Source organism: Loxodonta africana, chromosome 10, assembly GCF_030014295.1.
Source record: "Loxodonta africana isolate mLoxAfr1 chromosome 10, mLoxAfr1.hap2, whole genome shotgun sequence".
Classification (NCBI taxonomy): Eukaryota; Metazoa; Chordata; class Mammalia; order Proboscidea; family Elephantidae; genus Loxodonta; species Loxodonta africana.
This window is the reverse complement of record NC_087351.1, coordinates 13026750-13045552: the sequence shown is the minus strand read 5'-3', so window position 1 is coordinate 13045552 and position 18803 is coordinate 13026750. Positions and strand designations below refer to the sequence as shown.

At 39.9% G+C, this 18803-nt stretch overlaps 1 protein-coding gene across 4 annotated transcripts in view; it reads left to right on the top strand.

The window, feature by feature from the left end:
* Positions 1-18803, top strand: part of SNAP23 (synaptosome associated protein 23) — a 36621-nt gene that overhangs the window by 1358 nt on the left and 16460 nt on the right. For 2 of the 4 annotated variants that reach the window (XM_003418679.4, XM_023558730.2), the window contains exons 2-5: positions 15530-15633; positions 16694-16735; positions 17723-17771; positions 18513-18630. In XM_003418679.4, coding sequence (XP_003418727.1) covers positions 15577-15633; positions 16694-16735; positions 17723-17771; positions 18513-18630 — 266 coding nt within the window. In that variant the 5' untranslated portion in view covers positions 15530-15576. Of the gene's footprint in view, positions 1-15105; positions 15410-15529; positions 15634-16693; positions 16736-17722; positions 17772-18512; positions 18631-18803 lie in introns of those variants that run through there. The other 2 variants (XM_064292103.1, XM_023558731.2) reach the window with 2 other exon arrangements.

Sequence of the window (18803 nt, the reverse complement as noted above, 5' to 3'; positions counted from 1 at the left end):
AAGAGGAAGTGTGTGATGCTGTCTGTAAATTTGTATGTTTAGTAAAGGAAGTTGAAGAAATTCTCACCTGATGGCCTCTATTTTCTCTGTGTCCTATGGGATGAGGTCATCTGCTGAGAGAAAAGGAGATGGTGTAGGGAGTTTTAAGGCAAGTGGAGATTTGGGATATTTGTTGTAGAAAGTAATAGGGCAAGTTGACCAGAGAAAGTAGCAGGACTGCTAAGCACTGTAGAGGGCCTGTTTAAGATTGGTGAAACTGAACTTACTAGTCTGCTGTCCTGTGTGGCCTTCCCCAGCAGTAATCACTTTTTGAGGGCAGAGGTTGAGTTCATTTGAGGGCTGAGATGATCATTGGTATAGAGCAATGTTTCTCAACCTTGAACAGTTTTGCCTTCCCCTCCCACAGGGAACATTTAGCAATGTCAGGAGACATTTTTGATGTCATGATGGCAAGGGGGAGTATTCATGGCATCTAGAGGCCAGGGATACTGCTAAACATCTTATAATAAACAGAATAGCCTCCATGGCAAAGAATTGTCTGGTCTAAAATGTCAGTAGTGCTCAGGGTGAGAAACCCTGCCACAAAGTAAAGAGAGATGCAAGGGAGTTAAGGGTATTGGCCAAAGTGTTACTGAGGTGGCAGACCATGGACTTCAAGCTAGAAGTCTGGAGAGAGCTAATGGATTGGGAGATAAGAGTAGGGGATCAATGAATTGGTGCTCTTGATGAGGTCAGAGGAGGTCCAGTGTTGTGGTTGTCTGAAGAAGCTGGAAGACAGGTATTTGAACAGTGAGTTGCATTAATGACCTTAGAGATCAAGCATCTACAGTCATAGTAAGGTCCAGGGTAGTTGAGATGGAGTAGAGTAGAAGGTCATAATGAGTTTAAGGAATTTAGAGATTTAACGACTGGTTTGGTAATTCACATGGTTATGAAAGTCATCTGGGATGATGGGAAGGCAGAGATAAATGTGCATTTAGTTGAATTAGTGACAGAAAAATATAGCCCAAGAAGCATCCTTACATAGAGCCTCTCCCTACCCCCACCTTCCTGGGGGTTGGTGGAGCATGGGAAAGATTTTCATAGAGAATAAGTTGAATTACGTGTTTAGCAAACTCTGGAGACTTGACTGGTACGGTTTAATGGTATGCTGGCTCTTAAAACTGACATACAAAGTGTAGGGAATTGGATTTCCATTTGAGTCCTAACCTATAAGTATGGTATATAACCTAGGCAGCAAAAATCAATCACTCTGAGGGCAGAGACAAAAGCACTAGCCACCCCTAGAACCAAGGAAAAAAACAAACAAAACAGGCCGTGTATCATGGGATGTTGTCAGCATTCGCTTACCATAGACCATACCACCATCATAATTTTTGCCTTCAGAGTATCATATGTGGGGTTATTTTATTTCATATTTTAATAGACTCTTTTTAAACATTACCCTATTCCAAAGTGATAATCTTGAAATCATGGTTTTGATGTCTTTTATACCATTTTCTAGTATACATTAATAAATAGTAAATATACAACTATTAAAGTTTACTTATGGAGCACTAAAATCATCTCATGTTTTTGCTCAGCATTTTGGAAAACATTGCTTCAGGGTATGCTGTTGGGGGCTTAGTCCACCCTTAAAAAAAATAATCGTGGTAATTTATGTGTATGTGTGTGTGTGTATACTCACCATGTTACCATGTTGCACAACCATCACTACTATATATTTCCATTTTTTTTTTTTTTATCATCCTTACCAGAAACTCAGTACCCCTTAAGCAATAACTTCCCATTTCCCCCTCTCACCCACTACTGGTAACTGTGAATAAACGTTGATCTCTATGTATTTTCCTATTCTAGATATTTCATATAAGTGGGATCGTAACAATATTTGTTCTATTGTATCTGACCTGTTTCACTTAGTATCATGTTCTCAAGCTTCATCCATGTCACAGCATACATCAGAACTTCATTTCTCTTTATGGCTGAGTAACATTCCATTGTACAGATAACCATACTTTGTTAATCCATTCATCTGTTGATGGAGTCTTGGGTTGTTCTCATCTTTTGGCTATTGTGAATAATGCTGCTGCAAACATTGGTGTGCAAGCATCTGTTTGAGTCCCTGCTTTCAAGTCTCTTAGGTATGTGGCTAGGAAGAGAATGGCTGGGTCATATGGTAAGTCTCTGTTTACCCTTTTGAGGAACCCCCAAACTGTTTTCCACAGCATCTACACTATTTTACGTTCCCCCAGTGGTGGAGGAGGATTCCAGATTCTCCACATCCTTGCCAACGGTTGTTAACTTCCGTTTTTCTGATGATACCATTCTTTCATTGTCAGTTGCTAGATAGAGTTGGCTCTGACGCATGGTGACCTTATGTGTAACAGAATGAAATGTTGCCCAGTCCTGTGCCATCTGCATAAGTGGTATGTTTGAGCCCATTGTTGTGTTTATTCTGTAGTGTCTTCTAATCTAGGGATCTTATTTTCCAGCATTATATTGAACAATATTCTGTTGTGACCATTAGGTTTTCATTGACTAATTTTTGGACGTAGACCAGCAGTCCTTTCTTCCTAGCCTGGAAGCTCTGCTGAAACCTTTCCACTGTTGGTTACCCTGCTGGTATTTGAAATACCGGTGGCGTAGCTTCCAGCATCATAGCAACACACAAACCACCACAGCAGGACAGACTGAACGACGGGTGGTGGATAACCATCCTAGTGGGGTTGAAGTGGTTAATCTATTCAGTTTTTAAATAAACTAAAATTGGACTAACTGAGCTCTACAGGCATGGGGCTTCATAATTATGTGGGCCCTGTGATCACATTTTTTTTAACACAATTCTAGCAAGTGTACTTATCTGTTTTTACCAGATGATAGATTAGAATAGCAGAAGGGAAAAAGAGGATGTTTGCTCTCTGACATTTTCGTGGAATCAGCTGCCTTTCATTTTTTTCTTTGAATTAAGACTTTTCCTCCTTTGGTTCCTGTGATGCAGACATTCTGGAAATCTGTTTTTTAGCTGTGTTTGTACTCTGCATTGTGTGTGTGTTAGCATTTATAGTCTGTGGTGTTAGTATCCACAGGTGCTGCACATTTTCTTCCAGTACCATGTTCTGTTTCCAGATCTGTAGATTGGCAGAGTAGCAGATGATAGGGACTGGTCTTTTTTTTATTTGGAGGGAGAAGCCTTGAAGCAGATGGATCCAGTGCCTCCAACAATTGGAGGAAGTGGATTATGGAGCCAGGAAACAGCATGTGGCTTGTTCCTTTTATAATTTTGAGGGTGGAGTGGGGAGGAGGAATGAACTATATTTGCACTCATTTAGATTTCCTGGCATTTTTATCTTGGTTTCAGTTTAGGTGTATTGCTACTAAAATATTTCAATGACTGATAGTATATTTTTCTGGAATTCTCATGTTTTTGTTGACTTTTGTGAGTTGTTTGTTTCATATTTATTTGGACAATTGAGATTACTGTTAGATGGCCCCTTCATATTTACAAAACTCAAACTTCCTGGCATGGTACACAGAACCCTTCACAACCTGTCTCCTGTCAGCCTTTTAAACCCACTCATCCCCCTCTAGACCACCCCACCGCCGCACACCTTGTGTGCCGGCATGCCCACTGAGGCCTTATATAGTGGCGTCTCTTCGATAGTCTAAAATCATACTTTTTAAAAAGAGTTGATCATACTTGGAATTTAATCAACACAAATCGAATTCGTGAGGGGAAAAAAAAAAACCTCTGCCATCTAGTCAATTCTGACTTATAGCTACCCTACAGGACAGAGTGGAACTGTCCCATAGGGTTTATACCCATTGCTGTCGAGTCGATTCCGACTCATAGCGACCCTATAGCGACCATAGGGTTTACAAGGCGGTAATCTTTATGGAAGCCAACTGCTACATCTTGCTACACTTGCGGAGTGGCTGGTGGGTTCCAGCCACTGACCTTCCAGTTAGCAGCTGAGCACTTAACCACTGCCCCACCGGGGCTCTTTTGTAACAACACTTGAAATAAGCATTATTATCATTCACATTTAATGAGGAAGCCGAAGCACAAAGAAGTTAATTAAGCCGGTAGCCAGGACTTGGAACCATTATGTCTCCAAATATTAGGTACTTAGCCACTACACTGTATTACCTTTCGTATGAGCAAGAAATGCCACTCTTTTAATTTACTGTGGGGGTATTCTCTTGCAGGGACCTGAGTGCTTATGTTCTCTATCTGGCATCTGACTCCTGGAATTGGAATCTTTAAGAAGCTAACCAGAAAGCTCCTTGCTGATCTTGGAATCAGAGGCAAAATAGTTGGATGGCTGGGGTGAATATTTCATTTAGGCAAGGCAAAACTTTGCCAGTCACCCCACCCCACACTTGGCATCTCCCTGTTAGATACTGTACTTATTTCTCCCAGATTGTATGTCTCCCTTCCCTGGAGTTGTTGTTGTTGTTAGGTGCTGTCCAGTTGTTTCCAACTCATAGCGACCCTAGGCACAACAGAACGAAACACTGCCCGCTCCTGTGCCATACTTACTCTTCCCTGGAGAAAGAAAGTGCTGGGTAAATTGCCAGCTTTAGCCCTCGAGTCTCTTATCTTTCGTATTGAGCACCTCCTTTCTGTTCCCACAGCATTTCAATTAGATAGGGTCAATTTAATTGATTACAGTCCCACCTAGGTCTGCCTTCCCAGGAAGACAGCCAGGACGCTTAGAGTAGAATTATGGAAGTTACAAGGTTAACCCGGACCTTAAGACCAGGTATTGAACATCAAGCAATTAAATTACAGTAGGAGCTTCTGTAAAACTGAAGTGTAATTTTTGTCTTCTTTTTGGTTCCTGATTTTTATTGGTACTTTCCCACTCAGTATTATTTGTCCTTAATCCTGAAAAAGCTTCAGTGCACTTTGAAACCAAGATGTTTAATAGATACGATTCAGTATTGTACTTAGAAATTTGCATTGTTTGGGGGCCTTGATTAAGAATGGTTAAATTTTTTCGTATAGAAGGGAGTCGAAAGGAAACTTGAGAGAGGAAGTAAAAGGAGGAAACTAACGCTAACACAAATGAGACTTGCTTCTCGTTTAAATGCCTTCAGGAAGAATTAATTTCCTAATGAGAGCATAGGTTATTTTTGGCCTAGAGTGTTCAGAGTATTTTGGAATGCTATGCACTGTTTTTGAGTTGCATTTTTTTTTAATGTCCCGATCACATACTTTATTTTTCAAGTAACTGGAATAATGACATTCAAATGACAGCATTATTTGTTTCTTTGGAGCAGAAATTATTACCTCAAATACCTGATGATGGCATGCATTTGATATATGTGGTCCAAAGACGTTCATTTAGAACACAGGGCTTAAAGGAGACCCTTATTTTAAATGCAGTGAAACAACGCTATTTTTTTTTTTTTAAGAAATGTTTATCACTTTATTTCCCTCTTTCTTGAAGGCAGGGAAAGTATCATAGAAGGGGAATCTTTTTTTTTTCTTTTTCAAATTGTGTTTTAGGTGATACTTAACAGAGCAGATTAGTTGCTCATCCAACAATTTATATACAAATCGTTTTGCAACATTGGTTGCAATCCCCTGCGATATATCAACACCCTCCCCTTCTCCACCCCGAGTTCCTGTTTGCATTCATCCCGTTTTCCTGTCCCTCCCTGCCTTCTTGTCATTGCTCTTGGGCAGGTGTTGCCCATTTGGTCTCATTTACATGATTGAGCTAAGAAGCACATTTCTCACTGTGTTATTGTTTATTTTATAGACCCGTGTAATCTTTGGCTTGATGAAGCCAAAGATTACACGGGTCTGTAAAACCACAGCCTTCAGTATGATTGCATCTCAACATAAAGAAAACAAAAATCCTCACAACTGGACCAATGAGCAATATCATGATAAACGGAGAAAAGATTGAAGTTGTCATGGATTTCATTTTACTTGGATCCACAATCAACAGCCATGGAAGCAACAGTCAAGAAATCAAAAGACACGTTGCATTGGGCAAATCTGCTGCAAAGGATGTCTTTAAAGTGTTGAAGAGCAAAGATGTCACCCTGAAGACTAAGGTGCGCCTGACCCAAGCCATGGTATTTTCAATCGCATCATGTGCATGTGAAAGCTGGACAATGAATAAGGAAGACTGAAGAAGAATTGACACCTTTGAATTGTGTTGGCAAAGAATATTGAATATACTATGGGCTGCCAAAAGAATGAACAAATCTGTCTTAGAAGAAGTACAACCAGAATGCTCCTTAGAAGCAAGGATGGCGAGACTGCATCTTACATACTTTGGATATGTTGTCATGAAGGATCAGTCCCTGGAGAAGGACATCATGCTTGGCAGAGTACAGGGTCAGCGGAAAAGAGGAAGACCCTCAACGAGGTGGATTAACACAGTGGCTACAGCAATGAGCTCAAGCATAACAACGATTGTAAGGATGGCTCAGGACTGGGCAGTGTTTCGTTCTGTTGTGCATAGGGTCGCTATGAGTTGGAACCAACTCGGCAGCACCTAACAACAGCAGCAAATCTTTGGCTGAAGGATAAAGTTCAGGAATGACTCCAGTTCTGAGTTAAAAGGATATCCAGGGGCCATAGTCTTGGGGTTTCTCCAGTCCCTGTCAGTTCAGTAAATCTGGTCTTTTTTTGTGAATTTGAATTTTGTTCTACATTTTTCCCCTGCTCTGTTTGGAACCCTCTATTGTGATCCCTGTCAGAGTCGTCGGTGGTAGCCAGACACTGTCTAGCTGTTATGGGCGCAGGCTGGTGGGGGCTGTGGTACTTGTGAGCCGTTAGTCTTTTGGACTAACATCTCCCTTGTGTTGTTGATTTCCTTCATTCTTCTTTGTTTCGGACGAAGTCAGACAAGTAGATATTTGTATCTTAGATGGCCGCTCACCAGCTTTTAAGACCCGAGATGCTACTCAACCAAAGTCAGATGTAGAACATTTCTTTACGAACTATGTTATGCCAGTTGACCTAGATGTTCCCCAAGACCATGGTCCCAACGTGTCAGCCCACTAAGTCGGTCCCTCAGGGTGTTTGGATGTGTCTGTGCTGTTTCTGTGACTTTGTCTTGGTCACATTGTGCTGACTTCCCCTGTAATGAACACTGTCTTTCCTGTCACCAAAGTTACCACCTATCTACTGTCTAGTTAGTAATTCACCTCCCTACCTCTCCCCTCGTAACCATCAAAGATTTTTTCTTTCTGTGTCTCTTAACAGTGTTTGTCCTTTTGTGATTGACTTATTTCACTCCGCATAATGCCCTCCAGATTCACCCATGTCGTGAGATGATTTACGGGTTCATCCTTGTTCTTTATCGTTGCATAGTATTCCATTGTGTGTATGTACCATAGTTTGTTTATCCATTCATCTCTTGATGGACACTTAGGTTGTTTCTGTCTTTTTGCTATTGTGGATAGTGCTGCAGTGAACGTGGGTGTGCATATGTCTATTCGTGTGACAGCTCTTATTTCTCTAGGATATATTCCTGGGAATGTGATTGCTGGATCATATGCTATTTCTATTTATGGCATTTTAAGGAAGCATCATATCATTTTCCATGGTGATTGTACCATTTTACATTCCCACCAGCAACATATAAGAGTTCCAGTCTTCCCACAACCTCTCCAGCATTTATGGCTGTTTTTTTTTGATTAGTGCCAGTAATGTTAGGGTGAGATGGTATCTCATTGAATTTTTTCTTTTTCTTTTTTACCCCAGTTCCCTGTGTTCACTCAGCCAGTTCCTGTCCCTTCCTGCCTTCTCATCCTGCTTTTGGACGGAAGCTGCCTATTTGGTCTTGTATATTTAAATGTACTAAGAAGCATGCTTAAGTGTATTATTTTTTGTTTTATAGTATTGTCTAATCTTTGTCTGAAGAGTGAGTTTCAGCAGTGGTTTCAGTTCTGAGTTAACAGAGTGCCTGGGGGCCGTAGTTTCAGGGGTTCCTTCATTCTCTGTCCACCGTTAGGTCTGTTCTTTTTATGTGAATTTGAACTATGTTCTACATTTTTCTCATGCTCTTCCCAGGACTGTCTGTCGTGTTCCCTGTCAGGGTAGCCATTGGTGGTAGCCAGGTACCATCTGGCTCTTCTGGTCTCAGGCTGGTGGAGTCTCTGGTTCATTTGGTCCTTTAGTCCTTTGGGCCAGTATTTTCCTTGTGTCTTTGGTTTTCTTCATTTTCCTTTGCTCCAAGTTGGATGAGACTAATAGATGTATCTTAGATGGCTGCTCGGAAGCTTTTAAGACCCCAGATGCTATTCACCAAAGTGGGAGGTAGATGATTTTCTTTCTAAATTATGTTATGCCAGTTGACCTAGGTGTCCCCTGAAACTATGGTCCCTAGGCTTATTGTCGATTTGCATTTTTCTAGTGGGTAATGATAGTGGACATTTCCTTTTGTGTCCGTTAGCTGCCTGAATGTCTTCTTTGGTGATGTATCTATTCATATCCTTTGCCCATTTTTTAATTGGACTGTTGTTACAGTGTGGCATACCTTACAGGTTTTAGAGATTACACCCTTGTTGAATATGTTGTAGCCAAAATTTTTTTCCCAGTCTGTAGGTTCTCTTTTTACTCTTTTGGTAAAGTCTTTTGATGAGCATGTTTAATTTTTAGGAGCTCCCAATTACCTGGTTTTCTCTTCTGGTGTTTGTGCATTGTTAGTTATGGTTTGTATCCTATTTATGCCATACATTAGGGGCCCTAGGATTGTCCCTGTTTTTTCTTCCATGATCTTTATCGTTTTAGGTTTTGTATTTAGGTCTTTCATCCATTTTGAATTATTTTTTGTGTATGGTGTAAGGTATGGGTCCTGTTCATTTTTTTTACAGGTGGACATCCAGTTTTCCCAGCACCGTTTGTTAAAAGACTGTCTTTTCCCCATTTAATGGACTTTGGGCCTTTGTCAAACATCAGCTGACCGTAGGTGAATGGATTTACATCTGGGTTCTCAATTCTGTTTCATTGGTCTGTGTGTATGTCATTGTACCAGTACCAGGCTGTTTTGTCTACCATGGCTGTATAGTAGGTTCTGAGATCTGGTGGTGTGAGGCCTCCTATTTTGTTCTTCTTTTTCAATAATGCTTTCCTTGTCTGGGGCATCTTAAGTTGCATTTTTAACATTTCGTGTTAGAAATGGAATCTAGGAGAAGCTAAATTCTTATACACAGTAAATGACAATCCATATCTGAACTTCAGATTTGTTTTCTGTAATCCTTTCTTCCACCCTTTCCATCCATTCTCTTTTATTCATCTTTAGAGTCTTCAAGAAAGAGCTGCTTAGGTGTATTGTGCATATAAACCCAAAACCCATTGCCGTCAAATCAATTCCGACTCATAGCAGCCCTATAGGACAGAGTAGAACTGCCCCATAGGGCTTCCAAGGAGTGGCTGGTTAATTCGAACTGCAGATATTTTTTGCACCCGAGCTCTTAACCACTGTCCCACGAGGGCTCCATTGTGCATATAGTTGTACTTCGTTAGGTGCCCAGAATGGACCTAATAGCTCAGTGTTTGCAGTATCAAGTGTGTGCTTTCTTTATGGGATCCTCTTTTTATCCACTTCTTTGTCCTTTGCTGTGAAAGTAGTAAGAACCTGCTCAGACTCCATTAGAACCTATTCCTGCCACCTAATATGAAATGTTTCCCAACCAAAGCCTTAGCAAAGACCATTTCTCTGAACACGTGTTATGCTTGGACAAATGCCCTTCTGTGTTATTTCTGTACTTTTATGCTTTGGAATGAATGATCAGCTGTAAACGATTGGAAATACTTATACAGACTTCTGTTTACTGTTAGTATGTGCCACCCGGAAGATTTCTCTAATGAAGGGCCAAGAATTAGTGTTATATGTGTGAGTTAAAGTCTAGAGTTTATTACTTGTCTTTATTTTCCCTAGTCTTATAATTCTGTTTTGTTGGTTGTCATAAGTTACCATTATATTTTATGATGAAAATAAGTGTATGAAATTTAAAAGTAATATAACTAAGTTGTAAGCTTTTTGAAAATTGGGGATAAAATGGAAAATCGCCCTTTACTCTCTTGGTACAACCTTTGGTAGTGTTTTGAGGATTCCCTTCCAGACTTTTTTCTACCCGTATTTTCCCCTTTGATAATTATAGTGCATATTTTATTTATTAACTTATTTTTGTACTTGTTTATTTATTTATTATATACCTTTTTTTTTTTTTTAAATCTTTGTAACAGAAGCCCCTTTTTGTGGCTGGTGTCAATTTTTTCTTTATTGTTTGCCCAGCCTTAGCCAGAAACCAAAGAACCATTTTAAGGATAGTCTTTAATTTTTTAGACACGAAAGCTATATTTATCGAGGTAGGTACCTCTGAACAGGACACTTGGTTTAATTTAAACCTGTTTGATATCTGTCTTGACATATGCAAACTCACGATGGGCATGAAAATAGTTCAGAAGTATACTCTACAGAGTATCACCAACTTTAATACTCAAATCTAGCCTTGCAGATGGAACAGTTAATATTTAGTAGCTGTTTTAGTCACCTATGAGTCGAAATTGAGGGTTTTTTTTTTTTGTTTTTGTTTTGTTTTCTAGTGCTGCTGTGGGGCCCTGGTGGCACAGTGGTTAAGTGTTTGCTAAACAAAAGGTTGGCAGTTCAAATCCACCAGCCACTCCTTGGAAGTCCTGTGGGGCAGTTCTGCTCTGTCCTCTAGGGCCGCCGTGAGCCAGAATCGACTCAGTGACAGCAGTCTTCATCAATCAGTGCTGCTATAACAGAAATACCCCAAGTGGGTGGCTTTAAGAAACAAATTTATTCTCTCACAGTTTAGGAGGCTAGAAGTCCAAATTCCGGGCACCAACTCCAGGGGAAGCAGCTCTAGGGGAAGGCTTTCTCTGTCAGCTCTGGAGGAAGGACCTTGTTATCAATCTTCCTCTGGTCTAGGAACTTCTCAGTGCAGGGACCCTGAGTCTACAGGACACACTCCACTCCCAGCTCTTCTTGCTTAGTAGTAATGAAGTCCCTCTCCTCTCTGCTCACTTTTCTCTTTTATGTCTCGAAAGAGATGTACTCAGGATACAGCTTTATCCTGTAGATTGTGTCCTGCCTCTAATCCTGCCTCATTAACATAGATGCTAGGATACATAGGATAATTGCATCAGATCACAAACTGAAGGTCAACCACACAATACTGGGAATCATGGCCTAGCCAAGTTGACACATATTTTGGGGGGACATAGTTCAATCCATGACAATAGCTATAATTTTCAACTGCATTTACACTGATGTCACCCATATTTAACATTGTTGCTTAACTTTTGTTGTTGCCTACTATTGCTTTCTGTTTCAGTACTAATACTAAAATAATGGCTAACATTGTTGAGTTCTAGTCATGTGTCAGGCAAGGTACTGAGTACTTTCCTTGATTATCTTTTTTAAATCTTCACAAAAAATCTTATGAAATAGATTTTGTTAACCCTTTCAAATAAGGCTAAAGAGTTAAGTAAATGGCATGAGATCATACAACGGATATATTGTGGGGCTGGAATTTGAATTCTGGAACTCCTGCTCCTAAGCATTATACTACCCTGCTATGAACAGAAGTTTTCATTTGTTGTAAATATATTGATTTACCATGAAAGTCTCATAATAATATGCCAAAGAGAACCACAAATTTTATTAAACTGTGTTGAGTATAGTAATAAACTATATGAGTGTAACTTGTAAAATGACTTTATTGTGATTAATTTGGTTTTAAGACAAAGAATAAGGCAGGAAGCTAACTCGGTAGAAGATTTATCTGCAAAATCCTTGATTTCCTTTATAAATGCAATTATTTTATAAAATCATTCCTATATTAGGCTTGGCAGGACCCTGTGGAATTGATGGTGATTTAAAGTGCTGTTTCTTCCATTACTTCTTAAATATCTCTCCATTTTGGTGAATGAATTCTTATGGATCTGTTAAGCTCCAAGGCCTTTTTCTGTGTATTCATTCTTTCCAGTAGTTTTATTTTCATTTTCTAAATTAATGTATTTTCAGGTTCTAAATTACTATGAAACAGCTGACAACCGTGATTACGCTGGTGTCTTAGTTATCTAATGGCTGCTGTAACAGAAATACCACAAGTGGATGGCGTTAACAAAGAGAAGTTTATTTTCCCACAGTCTAGTAGGCTAGAAGTCCATATTCAGGGCATCAGTTCCAGGGAAGGCTTTTATCCCTGTTGGGTCTGGAGGAAGGCCTTTCTCCTTAATCTTCCCCTGGACTAGGAGCTTCTCTGCACAGGAACCCCTGGTCTAAAAAGCACACGCTCTGCTCCCAGTGTTTCTTTCTTGGTGGTATGAGGTCCTCCTGTCTCTCTGCTCACTTCTTTCTTTTATATCTCAAGAGAGTGCCTCAAGACACAATCCAGTCTTGTAGATTTGAGTCCTGCCTCACTAACACAACTGCCATCCATCCTCCCTCATTAACATCATAGAGGCAGGATTTACAGCATATAGGAAAATCACACAATACCCTAGTGGCCCAGCCAAATTGATACACACATTTTGTGGGGGGGGGGGGGGGCATGATTCAATCTATGACAGCTGGTCTTTCTATTTCTTCTTTCAGTTTAAAAACTGCCTTATTTGAATCTGTGGAAGAGATTTCGTGGTCTTACAGAAGGCATCTGAAATTTTGAAATGACCAGTCAGATAGGATGCTTAGTCTATTTTCTGATATTTAGCTGTTCTCATATGATCTGAAGAAGTTGTCAAGGGTTTCATTTTACGTGGATCCAAATCAGCACTCATGGAAGCAGCAGTCAAGAAGTCAAAAGACACATTGCATTGGGCAAATCTGCTGCTGCAAAGGACCTCTTTAAAGTGTTGAAAAGCAAAGATGTCACCTTGAAGACTAAGGTGCGCCTGACCCAGGCTATGGTATTTTCAGTTGCATCATATGCATGTGAAAGCTGGACAATGAATAAGGAAGACCGAAGAGGATATTGACGCCTTTGAATTGTGGTGTTGGCAAAGAATATTGAATATACCGTGGACTGCCAAAAGAAAGAACAAATCTGTCTTAGAATAAGTACAGCCAGAATGCTCCTTAGAGGCAAGGATTGGGAGACTGCGTCTTCCATACTTTGGACATGTTGACAGGAGGGATCAGTCCCTGGAGAAGGACATCATGCTTGGCAGAGTACAGGGTCAGCGGAAAAGAGGAAGACCCTCAACGAGATGGATTGACACAGTGGCTCCAACAGTGGGCTCAAGCATAACAACAATTGTAAGGATGGTGCAGGACAGGGCAGTGTTTCATTCTGTGGTACAAAGGATCACTATGGGTTGGAACCGACTCGATGGCACCTAACAACAGCAACATAACAACAGCATATGATCCCTTGATTTCAGAGTAAAGCCAGACTTGAATGATAGGTCTGCTCTTTACCGACTCAGTTACCTAAACTGAGCCTTAGTTTCTCCATTTATAAAATGGTATAATGGAGATAATGAGGTATATAAATACTTAGGAGCCCTGGTGGTGCACACAGACAGTTAAGTGCTCAGCTACTAACCAGAAGGCTGGAGGTTTGAACCTATCCAGCAGCTCCATGGGAGAGAGACATGGTGATCTGCTTTTGTAAAGATTACAGCGAAGAAAACCGTATGGGACATTTCTGCTCTGTCTTGTGGGGTTGCAGTGAGTCAAAATCACCTGAGGGCACCTCACAACAACAGCAACATAAATACTTAGTAGAGTATCTGATGCATAGTAGGTACGCAGTGTTTCTTCTCTTTTCTCGCATTTTAAGAAGTTTACATTAGGAATCTTCTAATAAACCTGAATGAACCACATAGATTATAAAAGCACTGAACAAAATCTTGCGTTTTCCCCTCAAAGGTACACAATTAGCATAGTCGATTACATTCTGGGAACATTGGAAAAATAACACAAATATTCAATCTATTAGATTAAATCTGAGAGAAGTAAATTTATTGGGATCTTTGTGTTAAGTGATTTTTCTTCTTCTCTAATTCTCTGTACCTCAACGTTTTGGGTAGCCTTTTCTTGAATCCATAAGAAAAATCTCCTGAGATAATAATGAATATGCATAAAGCTAAATAGGTATCTTGCCTAAGACTTGTGAGCAGTTTAACAAAGGCTAATAAAAGCTTGAGTATTATTCTTTGTTCCCTTGTGCTTCCCCTTAGAATTTTACTTTGTCTTCTATTTCCATTTACAATAATCATATGCTCAACACCCTCGGGTTGGGTGTCAACACCCTCAAGAATCCAGATTAGAGAAGTGGTAGGCAGCGGTGTCCTGATGTCAGAATGCCAAACATGTGAGAACTTTCTAGACGTCTGTTCTTTGTCTTGTGTGTCATCTGCTTAGGGAAGAAAAAAGTACTAGATAGAGCTTTGAGTTCACTGAAGGGCGTGTCCTTCAAAATGACCTATTGCCATGTCAGGAGTGATTCTTCACATCCACCTGCCAGCTACATTTGCTTTTTAAAAAAATATTTAGAAGGCAGAACTCTTGGAATTTTCCACTTTGACAGAGGTAAAATTTCTATTCAAGCCTCTTTTTGAATGTAAGTGGAGTTTTGCAGGTTTTTAGTAAGAAGATAGCCAATATTGATTTGTAATTGGCAAAAATAGCCTCTATGAGTTGAATTACAAAATTAGACAAATTGAGAGAGCTCGGCGTTCTTACACCAAATTGCCTTTACTACCCACAGGCTTTTGTTGTTGTTAGGTGCCCTCGAGTTGGTTTGGACTCATAATGACACTCTATACAGCAAAACAAAACGCTGCCTGGCCCCGCACCATTCTCACGATCATTGTTATGCTTGAGCCCATTGTTGCAGCCACTGTGTCACTCTATCTTGTTGAAGGTCTTCCTCTTTTTCACTGACCCTCCACTTTACCAAATATGATGTCTTCCTCCAGGAATTGGTCCCTCCTGATAACATGTCCGAAGTATGTGAGACAAAGCCTCGCCATTCTTGCTTCTAAGGAGCATTCTGGCTGGACCTCTTCCAAGACAGATTTGTTTGTCCTTCTGGCAGTCCATGGTATATTCAATATTCTTTGCCAACACCATAATTCAAAGGCGTCAAATCTTCATTCTTCCCTCTTCATCCTCCAGCTTTTGCGTGCATGTGAGGTGATTGAAAATACCATGGCTTGGGTCACTGGGAGCCCTGGTGGCCCAGTTGTTAAGAGCTACAGCTGCTAACCAAAAGATCGGCAGCTTGAATCCACCAACCACTCCTTGGAAACCCTATGGGGCAGTTGTACCCTGTCCTATAGGGTCGCTGTGAGTCAGAATGGACTTGACGGCAATGGTTCTGAAAGTAGAGGGACCACTTACTTTCCTACTGGAAAGAGCACTGCAGTAGAAGTCCTAAAACCTGAGTTTTAGGTTCACCTCTGGTAAGCTAGCATTAAATATCCATTTACCCTCTCTTGGCCTTAATTTCTTTACTTACCCTGTTTTCCTGAAATCCACACTGTGCTCAAAGAAGCTTGCTTTGTGTATCCTTATTCTTACAGAGTATCCACGATTCCTTTTCTGTGCTTGTCAGGAGTTTGGATTCATCATGGATAATCTGTCACCAGAAGAGATTCAGCTGAGGGCTCAGCAGGTTACTGATGAGGTAAATGTTTCCCTGGGATTAAGCAATGAATTCTATGTCAGTTTTCAGAGTGGGGGGATGAACAGACCTTCTTAGAAGATAATTTTGACTTCTCCTCCTCCCTTTATATCCAAGAACACATTTGCATTATAGTGCCATCGCTAGCTCTTTTTTTTAACTCACCAAAACTAAATAAGTGGAAACAATTTGTATGATTTTATAGATAGTCATTATTTATCAGTTACGTGGAATTCTAGACTTTATATTTAACAAAATTTTAGTATACCTATAATATTTATATAGTATACTTATATGTATACATATACACTAAATATATAGTATATATTTGTATAGTATACCTAGATTTTTTATTTACATTAAATTTTTATGTATCTCATTCATGCCACTTTCTAAATTTTCTCTTGGTAGGAAGAGCTAAAGATCACCTTGTAGGAAGAAAATAATATTATAGTGATCAACTTATTCTTTTTTTAATGTATTTTTTACATTGAGGTGAAATCCACATAACTTACAATTAATTAACCATTTTAAAGTGAACAATTCAGTGTTGTTTCATGTATTCACAATGTAGTACAACCACGAGCTCTCTCCAGTTTCAAAACTTTTTCATTACCCGGTAAAAGCACCCCATACCCATTAAGCAACCACTCCCCGTCTCCAGATAACCTCTAATGTGCTTTCTGCTGCTGTGAATTGGCCTTTTCTGGATATAGCGCATAAAAGGAATCATGCAATATGTGCCCTTTTGTGTCTGGCTTGTTTCACCGAGTGTAGTGTGTGAGGTGTAGCAGGTATCAGTACTTAGTTCTTTTTTATGGCTGAATAATACTCTGTTGTACATATATAGCACATTTGCTTATCTGTTCACCCATTGATGAATCTTTCTTTTGTTTTAAAGGGAGGGATAGGCTAGCAATTTTTAAAGAGGGGTGGGATAGCGGTTTTTCAAAATAGAGTAGAATCACGAACAAGGCCAATGATCAGATTTTTGTTGTCGTTACATATTTTGCAATATTAAAAAACTCTCTCTCTCTCTTTTTTTTTTTTTTTTTAAATCTAGTCTCTGGAAAGTACAAGGAGAATCCTGGGTTTAGCCATTGAGGTAAGAAAGTGTTTAATCATTGAGTTAAGGATAGATACTGGATAGGGAGGGATCCTGATAACACTAGTAGGAGGTCCTCCTGTCTCTCTGCTTGCTTCTCTCTTTTATATCTTAAAAGAGATTAAGACACAGCCTAATCTTGTAGATTGGTGTTAACAGTCAGGAAGGTACTGTATCAATACACGTTATGATTTGAAACCAGCGATTGCTAAAATTGTCAAACCATGCACTAATGGGCTGTCTTAGTTATCTAGTGCTGCTATAACAGAAATGCCACAATGGATGGCTTTAGCAAAGAAAAGTTCATTCTCTCACAGTCTAGGAGACTAGAAGTCCAAATTCAGGGTGCCAGCTCCAGGGGAAGGCTTTCTCTGTCTGTTGGCTCTAGGGGAAAGTCCTTGTCATCAATCTTCCCCTGATCTAGGAACTTCTCAGTACAGGGACCCTGGGTCCAAAGGATGCACTGCTCCTGGCACTTCTTTCTTGGTGGTAATGAGGTCCCCTTGTCTCTCTGCTACCTTTTCTCTTTTATATCTCAAAAGAGATTGATTTAAGATACGACCTAATCTTGTAGATTGAGTCCTGCCTTATTAACATAACTGCCTTTAATCCTACCTCGTTAACATCATAGAGGTAGGATTTACAACACATAAGAAAATCACGTCAGAAGACAGTTATACAGTATGGGGAATCATGGGCTTGCCAAATTGACACACGGTTTTGGGGGACATGATTCAATCCATAACATGGGCCTTCTCTGTTTTTCCCTTTGACAGTATGGAATACGACAGGGAAGATCAATTCACCATGAATTTGTGACTTAATTATTTCAGGGAGGGTTAATATGTTAAAATGTGTTGATTTAGGAATACTAGTTCTGATTGTAGCTCTAATCCACTGAGAACTTGGATTTCTAAATGATTCTGTCTTGCTGTTTGTTGGTCCTTGTAGGTTTTATTTTGTTTTATTGGCTTTTTTATCTTTTAGTCTCAGGATGCGGGAGTCAAGACCATGGGGATGTTGGCTGAACAAGGGGGTGAGTTGAAGTCATTGGCAGAAACTCTTGATTTGACTTATGCCAAAAAACCCTATTAAATTAACCATGTGTAAAGTTCAGTGCCTGGGAGTGTCTTCCATTTGTAAGGTCAAAGAGTGATATGTTTATTTCTTTTCTTCTGGTTTGAGTTATATCATTTTTATTGCCTATTTGGGGTGGGGAGGCAACAATGCCAAATTGCATGCAAGGTATGTAATAGGCAGCAGGGTACTGATTGGCTTATTGTGTGCATTTGGCTGTATGCGCATTAGACGTTATGACATTCTCATATCATCCTTAGAGTTAAGCCTTAAGACAGGTCCAGAATCTAATGAGATTGGGAACATCCAATTTCCTGAGTAATCTGGTCTAGTTTTTATTAGTCTTATAACAGTCCTCAGGTTTCGAGCCTATTAAGTGATAGATGATGTTGGAGAGTTGGTCTGGTCAAGTACATTTAATTTGGTTTCAAGGATGATCTTGAAACAAACCCCCCCGTACTTCTAGTTTACAGATTTCTCAGCAAATCTTTCCACAATAGGAGAGGCCAGGTGCCTTCAGGATCGGTATGTGAAAGATTGTTTGCGTGTTGGACAGCTTGTAATATCTTCTGGCTCTGATAATATTCCCTGCATTCGGTCATTGGTAAATTCGAGGCTGAACTTTGCTGATCCATAATAGCGTTTTTTGTTTGGCATTATGAATATAACACAAACTGTAACGTCCACGACTTACTCACAGAACAACTAAAACGTGTAGAAGAAGGCATGAACCAAATAAATGAAGACATGAAAGAGGCAGAGAAGACTTTAACAGAACTCAACAAGTGCTGTGGCCTTTGTGTCTGCCCATGTAACAGGTGAGTTGATAAATCAAGACCTTTAAAAATATAATTTAGATTAACTTTCCCTTCTCCCCCACTCACCAAAGAAAGTCAGAAGTGTGACTTTGTTCAGTATGCTTAAGATATTTCTCCTTCTGGCAAATTGAGTTTTTCCTGTGTAAATGGACATGTTCAGTGAAAACCATAAC